At 40.0% G+C, this 9,695-nt stretch overlaps 1 protein-coding gene across 3 annotated transcripts in view; it reads left to right on the top strand.

Moving 5' to 3' along the window:
* Window positions 1-9,695, top strand: part of DNMT3B (DNA methyltransferase 3 beta) — a 65,457-nt gene that overhangs the window by 31,270 nt on the left and 24,492 nt on the right. For all 3 annotated transcript variants that reach the window (XM_072631580.1, XM_072631582.1, XM_072631581.1), the window contains 6 exons: window positions 720-784; window positions 2,256-2,342; window positions 3,485-3,631; window positions 4,700-4,897; window positions 6,034-6,192; window positions 8,480-8,587. In XM_072631580.1, the coding sequence (XP_072487681.1) occupies window positions 720-784; window positions 2,256-2,342; window positions 3,485-3,631; window positions 4,700-4,897; window positions 6,034-6,192; window positions 8,480-8,587 (764 nt within the window). The remainder of the gene's footprint in view (window positions 1-719; window positions 785-2,255; window positions 2,343-3,484; window positions 3,632-4,699; window positions 4,898-6,033; window positions 6,193-8,479; window positions 8,588-9,695) is intronic.

Raw genomic sequence — 9,695 nt, 5'->3', positions numbered from 1 at the left:
TCAGTTTATTTGTCAATTGATATATTTTGGTATGTAGTACTATGAAGAATAGACAGACTACAGAGGTATTAACAGAAGAAAACACAACATTTAAATTCAGAGGGTATGGGCTCCAATCTACAACTTAACTGCCTCTTTGATATTGGACAAGTCCCTTTTGCTGACCTCCCATTGCCTCAGTTTCCATATCTATAATATGAGGGGGCTGGACCTTTTAAAAGCTAAGCCCCATGAACATAGTCAAGTAAAATTTAATTTAGTAAAAGTTTTAAAAAACATAAACCTGAAATTACAGAGAAGGCAGGTGACAGATCTGAATTAGGACCTTGATTGGTCATATTAAAGACAAATATTATTTCTACTCTCCCATCCTGCCTTCATGCTTATATTATAGTTCTCTTACAAACCCTTCAGAGGGGGATCCTTTATTTCATTGTGGATAGCTCTAATTTTAATTTTTGTTTGTTTATAGAGCCAATATCTGCCTCCCCATGAGCTTTATTATTCCCATTTTTGCAAATGAGGCAACCGTGGAGTTGAAATGAGGGGCAGAACCAATCCCACTGATTTTTTTTTATTGCAGGACATAACTTTGGGGCACAGGACCCTGGGGTGGAACAGGGGCCTTTTGGGAAAAGACAAGGGAAATCTGAGTCTGCCAAAAAAACTTACATGCCATACCTATCCTTGCCATGGTGACCATCTTGTTACTTCCACAGGTCGTAGGGTAAGCCGACGGGGACTATCGAAAAGGGAACTCTCTCATATGATCACCTTCGATGAGGTACCCATCTAATGAGTCTTTTACCCCATTATCCCTTTGCCCTTCTCCCAAGGGGCTCAGGGGCCTGGATCAGTGCACAGGTGCTTTCTTGATAATGAGGTAGGAGACCTTGTTGGCTTTTAACTTCAAGGGGAAGCTTCTCTCCTCACTCACTGGATTTCTAGCTATTCTCCTGGAGCCAGGAAGATTGTAAGAGATGCCTAGGATTCTTTTTCCCTCCTGCCCTTTCCTCACATCCTTCCAGAATGGCATCATCATTATTCTCTGACCCTCAAGAATCAGGATAATGGAATGGTTTTTCAAGCAAAGGTCCTCCTTGCCCAAGGATTCTTCATTGCCTTCTAAACTCATCACCAAAATTCAACTCTTTCTCCAATCCTTTCCCCTATGTGGTCTATATCATCCATACCCCCTTTAAAAGAGTGTGTAGGTGGATAAGGGTGTTGAAAATCATGCCTTTAAATGTTGGAAAGGGCTTATTTGGTAGAGGATATATGACTTCTTTTGCTTGATCTCAGAAGTGAGAGAACCAGGAGCAATGGAGAGGCAGATTGAGGCTTCCTAACAGTGAGAGCTGTCCAAGCAGGTATGGGCTATCTTAGGAGGTACTGATGTTATTTCCATCACTGGAGGTTTGTTACTCCAGACTAGATAACTCTGATAGAGAGCGGGGTATTCCTGTTCCGGGAATGAGTCAGATGAGGTGCCTATGAGGTTCTTTCCAGCTCTCATGATTCTGACCCTCAGGCCCTTAGAGAAGAATCAAATAGACAGAGCATTTTGGATTTCAGTGGTCTGGGATGACTTGGGTTCATTCACTTCTTTGTTTCAACACTAAGGAAGGGATAATTGTATGAGTACTGTAATACACATTGATTTTAGGGGGTGGAGGCTATAACCTCCTAACCTTCATAGAAAAAAGTTTGTTATATGGAAATTTTGTTTACAAATTGGCCTAATGGTTGGTTGAGTCAGTGTTCCATATTTAATAATTAACGTTTTTAATAGTGCTTTAGTGACTCTAGAACACTTGACTTATAATTTTCTCATTTGATCCTCCTCACAAATAATGTGGTGAGGTAGGTATTACTATTCCTATTTTATAGATGAGGGAATTGAGACTTAGAATTTATGTGACTTATCTATGATCACAGAGTTAGTAAGTGCCCAGTGGCAGCATTTGACCCTCAGGTCTTGCCGACTCCCAAGTCCAACATAGTTTTTCATTGGATTTTTCTTTCCTAGTATCACACTGTGATTTAGTTTTACTTGGATTTTCTGACCTGCTTGCCTCGCTATCCAGATTATAATGTCTATTCTCATAGACTACTAAGGAAATATTAGTTTAGTTCTTAATGTTATGTCACTTTAAATCAAACTTCATTGGGAGTGTTAGTGGGGAAAGAAGGACTTTTTTTTTAGTTCCATTCTTTTAAAAAATGAAAACTTACAAATTTGCTCTCTGTAAAAGGACCTGACTGATGATTCAGAGGTATCAGAAATCCCTGTGATGCCAAAGCTGTACAGAGAAACCAAGATTCAACCTGAAAGTTCAAAGGTAAGTCATCCTTGAACCTGAACAGCGATCTGTGTTATGCAAAGAATCTTGAATTGATCAATAAATAAATGGAACATTTTCTGTGGACATGCTACACCATGTACCTGGATCTATGGGCACTTACACAAACATATCTGAACTGAAAAATTATTATCAAGAAAGATTTAGGTACCTACGGCAAAATTTCCAAGTTTAAAACCTATGAGTTCTTGGCATTAATTTTTATTGTACTAAGTAATAACACAACTTGATGGTGCTTTTACAAAAGAGTAAAATAGAAGATACAAATAGTATTGTACATTGATGTACATCTGTACATTGTACAGATGAGATTCTGAAGACTTAATGAAGGGACTTGCTCAGAGTCTGATCCCAGTGTATGAACCCAGTTTTCTTGATTCCTAAGACCAGTTCCTACCCAAATGTTTTATTCGGTACTTAGCTTTAATTACTAACAATTTAGCTTCATTTTACCTATGATTTGGAAAAAGAATGAAATTATACTGAACTCTTCTTTTTAAAAGAGTTTTTTTGAATGTGACCTCAGATTCTTGGGAGCCTGATTTTTTTTCTTTAGAAAGGGGTTCACTTCTTGAATCTTCTTGTAGAGAATACATAATAAGACAGCTGGTGTTCTTAAGGTTGTGAGTCCAACCAACTTGCAAAATTGTTGCCTCTTGTGACTACTCCCACAGTAGACTCCTCCAAAATCCCACAAAGAATTCTTAGGCTGTACGTTTTGAGTGGATAATCAGCTGGTTTGAACACTAATCAGATCTTTTTATAACTTACCACTGGGTTAGTTTTAGCCATTTAAAATGGGGGAAATCAACCTGGGAAATAGGACATTTTATGCAGGGGTAGGATAGTTATTGGGGATGAGGGAGTTTTCGATGGAAGGGGCGAGTTATGCTTGTCAGAGAGTAGGGGACTCTTTCAAAAAACCTGCTTAGAGAACATCTGCTTACATCCTTTGTAGTACTTTATCTCCCAATAAGAAAAATGATAAGACTCCAATTACCTTGAGCTCTTACTGTTGATTAAAGATTTAATGAAAGAATTCTTTTGTCGTTGCTTCTTTCCCTTTAGTCTAGTCAAGTCTTTTATTGAGACCACCTGGACATGTCCTCTTTTGGTTCCAGGTCCAGTCCCGAAGTGAGGATAGTCCCAATGAGTGGGGAAGACGTAGACCCCCCCCACGCATGGCCTCACGGGCTGAGCACAACAAGCCCAACAAGAAAGAAACTGAAGATATCAGTTCGGACTTCAAAGAGACCCCTGTGACCAGGGTTGGTTCTGCAAAGGGCACAGTTCCCTGGCCTTTCCTCCCCTCCCCCCATTTGATTTCTAAGCTAGAGGGTGGGGAGGGAGATCTGGGCCTGTCTTCCTCATTTGAAGATTCCTCTCTCGCTATTGTCTTTTGGTGCCTTTCTTCCTCTCCTGGGGGGTATGTGGCTTCCATGCTGGAAATGAGCAAGCACACATAACTCTTCTCTTAGTTCTTTTGGGCTACAGGACATCCTATCTAGTCAGTGACTCCCTCCTCTCCCCCAGTGCCTTTGGAGAGTGGTCACTTTCTCCTCTTCCCTTTCCTTTGACTTTTCTTCTGTCTTGTACCTCTTCATGACAGTGGATATGTTTTACCTGATTTATGGGTGGAATACTGTGACTGGTCAGTTTTAATCCTGTTTACTTTTGATGGTCTGTACGAGCTACTCAGTTTTAGGCTGAAAAGATCTTAAGGTTTGAGACTATACAAAATAACCTTGAAAAATAGTCACACCTATTTGTCTATCTGAGCAGTATCTCCCACAAAAATTTTGTGCCCCCTTACCTGTCCATTGCCCTTTGGGGCTAGAGTCTTATCTCACCCTACTGCACTTAAGGAGCTTTTCATTGATCTTGCTCAAGTTTCAGGACTTTTATGTACACCCAACTTCATTCTACTCATCTAATCTTCAGTCACTTCAAGGGTTTTCCCTCACCTCTTTTCCTCACCTCTACCCATGGTTTATTTGTTAGAAAAGTGATCTCAAAGCCAGGAAAATTAGATTTTAAGTCCTACAATTAGGACTGAAGTAGGAATTTCCTCTCTGTTTCCAAGTTTGGTCCTTATTCTATCTATAATTGGCCTAAATACAATTAGTTCATATTTATGCGTTTATTTGTGTGTATGTATATTTTTATTAATCTATTCTTTGGAATCTTTTCCCACTGCCTTACCTTTGTTTTTGCATCTACCATCTTCACCCTGGCTTTGATCTTGACAGCGTTATCTCCTTTGATCACTTTTTGATGACATTGTTTTTGTCAGACTGAATCCCTTCGTTCTACCATTTTGATTCACCTTGTTCTAGAGCAATAGGCGTCGACAGTTCACTGGCACCTTGCCTGCTGCTATCCAGTCTTCCCTGAACTCTTCTTACCTCACCATTGATCTTACCGATGATCTTGGGAACAACGCGACCAGCAGACGTAGTGCTCGAGAAAGACGTCGTCATTCTCTGGATTCTCAAAGTGTGATTTCAGAGGACCCTGATCAGATGGAATACCAGGTATGGAAACTTAAGGAAACTTAACAAGAAATGGCCATTTCAACGTCACATACTATTAGAGGTGAAGCAGCCCATTGGTTACCAAGTGTAACCCTTCCATTTAACCTCTAGTGAAACATTAAGCACTTATTAAATGCCCTGTGATATACTAGGCACTGTCAAATCAAAGTGTATTGAACTCAAGGAAATGGCCTTCTATGTGGGACGCAACATGTGCATAGTTCTGTGTGATATAGATACAAAGTGGTTACAAGGTAACTTTAGGAGGAAGACAGCCACAACCAGTGAAAGCCCCATGGAGGAGGTGTTGTTGAAGCTGATTCATGAGCCAAGCTAAGGATTTGGAAGAGAAAGGAGAGAATGAATTGTAGGGGTATATTGATAGCCGGGGAAAGACAGATATGAGAGCGAGCCCTTGAGACACTGTACATATGATGGGGCTGGGCTGTGGTGAGAAAAATGAGGATCCAGGATGGATTATCCATAGAGTTGCTACTTAAAAACCTCAGCCCTCCCTCCCTCAAAACAAAGTCAAGTACAAGTCATGTCATTATTTCTCTGATGGCATGGTCTTCTTCAGCAACGAAGGATGAACACACACTGGCTTAAAAACCTAGGTCTTGTAAACATTTTTAAAGTCCCAGGTTGCTTTTCTTTTGGAAAGAAGCTGTCTCTTCTTGCTCAGTATAAACTGCAGGGTACAATGGAAATAACTGAGTCTCAAAACCAGGATTCTTCTTACAACTCAGTTCATGCTGTATGCCCTGGGGCAAATCTCTTAACTTTATAACCTCCAAAAAATGAGAGGGTGAACCAGAGCAGGGGTCTCAAAACCATCAATAGAAACAGATCTCCGTGGGAGGAATCCTCAATCAGAAAACCACAAATTAATATATTACAATGTATGTTTATTTATTTTGTTAAAAGTTTCTCCATTAATTTTAATCTGGTTCCTGCTGCTCTCACAATTATGGCCACATGAACTAGTAGACTTGAAGTGATGACCTTGAGCGTCTTGCAGGCTGGTGGGAGCTGGAGGAATGGATAGGAGAATAATCAAGTAGATAGATGCCACTGGTTGACTTTGCTTACCTTTGTCTTGATATCCATCTGATTTTGTGTTAATTGATTTTCAGGATGGAAAAGAGTTTCACATTGGTGAACTTGTCTGGGGGAAGATTAAAGGTTTTTCCTGGTGGCCTGCTATTGTGGTTTCCTGGAAATCTAACACAAAGCGCCAGGCCATCCCTGGCGTAAGATGGGTACAGTGGTTTGGTGATGGCAAATATTCTGAGGTACGTCCCTGATCTTGGCAGTGTGTAGTGACTTGGTGCCTGAGAGAGTCCCTTATGAAGGGGGTGAGGCTTCAGTTCTAGGTTCTGTTACTCTGGGCATTCCATTTTCTCTACAGGCCTCCTTTTTCAAATGGGAACTAAACATCAAACCCAGTGGACTGTAAGATCCAAAATGAAAAGATGTAAATTGCTTTGAAAACTTTAAAAACATGATACGTGCATTCAGTTAATAGCCTCTATGGTGGAGTGGACAAAAATATTGTGATGAGTTTTTAAAATATGTCATGAAGATAAAATCTTGGCCTATTTTCCCCTTTTTCCCTCTCCCCCCTTGGCCTTTCCCATGGTAGAATAGCAAATGCATCCATTAATTCCTAATTACTTGCCCATGCCAACTGCTGGGCCTAACAATTGAAGAGAAAGTTCCTGCCCTGGAGGAACTTTCATTTGGAGACAGCATATAAAGGAGAATAGTGACCACAGGTTTTTGGTTTGGTAAGTCAGAAGGGATAATTATTGGAGCCATAGAGTATACAACCTGAAACAGTGATACTCAGAGTTTCATTACTATTTTCCCTTGGAGAGAAATCCCCATGGTAATCAGGGGACAGTACTTAAGTAGCTTAGTAGGAGGTCATAATACTTCAGTCACTGATGTGTATAGTCTTCAAGCTAAGTGAGTTTGCATGCGGCAGTCAGCAAAGTCTCTGAGTAAGGATTCCCGCTCTAAGTGGCCTTGTTCTTGGGTTCATGGCCTTTAGGGCTCCAGGCTGTAGGGTTCAAGGATAGCTGAAGAAGCAGCAGTGGGGCTGGATCCGAGGTTTGTCAGATGCTTGGAAGACAGAAAGAATATCAACATTTGAAGAGAACTGTGTGCTAAAAGAAAGAATCCCTGTGTAATTTCCTGAAAATATTTCTATTCAAAACTCTAGGAGCAATGGAGTGGAAATTAGTCATAGTTATAGTTACATGAACCACCAGAGGGAGCTTTGGGTCAAGGAATTAGGACCAAGCCTAGATTCCAGAACTTTTCTCCTAATTCAAATTGAAATTGCTTATTTTTCCCTTACTAAAGAGAAAGATTGATTTTAAATATGTGTTTAAGAAGTGTAGGAGTACAGAAATTTGTACCTTATACCTGTAAAATGTGAAAAGAGGTAGCCAAAATATCCTCTAGTCCTAAATCTAAATAAATACATACTTATACACATATGGTCATATGGCTTTACATGGATATGTTGAAGAAAGAAACACTGTGTTTTAGATGCTAGACTGCCAGAAACAAATTTGTTAAGGTAACATTAAAAACATCTAAATCTGACCATTACTTGCTCAGAGAGAGATATCCCCTCATACTCTTGGTAATATCTAAAGCACGAGACAATTTGAGATTAAATTTACAGGAACTGGAAATGAGGAAAAGGGTGCAGTATTTTAAGATGGTTTTAGGTTGACATTTTACTCTTATCTAATAAAACAGTCACTTTATCTTCCTAGCCCCTTCCCCTCTAGGATTAATTCCTCCTTGTGATCAATTCATTTCCTTAGAATATTTTCCATGGAATATTTTCAGATGAATTAGAAAGGAATTTTTTCATAAGCCATGCTGGATTCATGGAAAGCAATTATGTACTGCCCCAGGAAAGATGTGGCTTAATAATAATTTAAAACAAATTAGATTTAAGTGGATATTCCAGAAATGGAGACTCTGCAAATTAAGGTACTTGATTGTTAAAGAAAGCTCAGGTCCTTGATCACTAAACTTCCTATATACACTGAGATCATCCAAATGGAGCAGATCCTGAAGGTGATTGAGACTTCTTCATTTCAGATAGTAACCACCATATAACTAATGCTTAAGGCTCTGAAACCATCCAGAATTAGTGTTAGCATAGTATTCCCTTCTCTTCCTCTCTGTTCACATGCTTATGGTTCTGTTAACTTTGCTTTCTCACTGCTTAAGGTGAGAACAGGGGCTGAAGTTACTTGAGTGCTGCTGGAAGTGATTCCCAGTGTATGGGGCATATAGCCTTTGTCCACTGAATATCCATGTGTTGTCCTCTTACATAATCTCTAAATGACCTTAAGTAGATTCAGATTCAGAAGGACCTGAAGTCTTAGTTCAGAATCACAGATGAAGGAAGAAGACTTGAGGTTTTCTCCTCATCTATAGATGCCTTCTCTTTTATGAAAGCAATTTTTTGTGAGTGGGCTAAGGAGAAGGTCCAGGGTTTTGAATGGATCTGCATGCTATACATGTGTCTGTAACATTTTTTTCTCTTTTTAGGTTCCCTCAGACAAGTTAGTGAGCCTTGCATTATTTAGCCAACACTTTAATTTACCTACGTTTAACAAGCTGGTATCTTACAGGAAGGCTTTATTCCAAGCCCTGGAGGTAATTGTGGGATTGTCATGGGATAGTTGAATACATAGAGACATTTGGTTGAACCCACTTAGAAAGATCTAATTCACCTCCTCAGAAACTGTTACTGAGTTTGCAACTGGGAAAGTTTTGGGGTAGGTGGAAAGCAGTGAGTTTTCTTCGATATTGAGTAAAAGGAACAGAAAAGAGATTTAGGGAGGATTAGTTTGGAGCAGGCCTGCACAGCTTGCAACCTGCCTGTGGTCCGTGAAGAACGTAGGGGAAAATATCCTCCTTTGGCATGTGGGTCACAGGTTGTGCAGGCCTGGCTTAGAAAAAAAATACAATTATGGGCAATCATCGTAGCATTCAGAACTGGGGGATTCTTTAGTCCACCTTATCTTTCAGTAGGGGGAACCTTGAGTTTCAGCCAGGAGAATTAACTTGTAGCAAACTTACTCCAAATTCATTGACTCTTTTCACTGGACATAGCCTCAGGCTAAGGAATCTCAAGGTTCTCCCCTTATCCTGGCTCCTTCTGTCTTTTTTGTGCTGTTGTATAAACTTCTGACATCTAGGGAACTCAAGAAATCACTGCCCTGACTGCTTTTCTATTAGGGTCCATTCATGGAATGTTAGAACTGGGAGGGATGTTAGATCATAGATGGAAAGTGCCTTAGGAAGAAACTTGTCTCAGAGTAACCCTAGACTTTGGGTGTTATTTATCCCCATTTATGGGTTTTAAGGCAATCATCACTGACATTAAGGGGCTTAAAAAAATATTTACTAATAAGTTTTTTGGACTGGTGAACTTGAGTCTCTCAATCCAGCTATACTTTTTTCTAAATCCCCTGTGCCAATACTTTTCTTCTACCACCAAGGACCATAGAACACCAAAGGCTGTAGCTGGAAGGGAATGTGATCCAATTTCCTTCCATAGCTAGTTATGTGATTTGCCAAAGGTCAACTTCTGTTGTATCTAACTTTATTCAGGATGATATTAGACCTGCCTTTTTTTTTTTTTTAAATTATTGCTCAGACCAGGAGGGCCTTGACCCATCCCCAAATTCCTCATTTCTGACTGGTGCATATGGGGAAAAAACAGTGTAAGGCTTCTCTTCTGTCACTAATCACTCTCCCC

The sequence above is a fragment of the Notamacropus eugenii genome, chromosome 1, assembly GCF_028372415.1.
Source record: "Notamacropus eugenii isolate mMacEug1 chromosome 1, mMacEug1.pri_v2, whole genome shotgun sequence".
NCBI classification, from domain to species: Eukaryota; Metazoa; Chordata; class Mammalia; order Diprotodontia; family Macropodidae; genus Notamacropus; species Notamacropus eugenii.
Note: the sequence above shows the minus strand (reverse complement) of the source record. Positions and strands in the feature narration are given on the sequence as shown.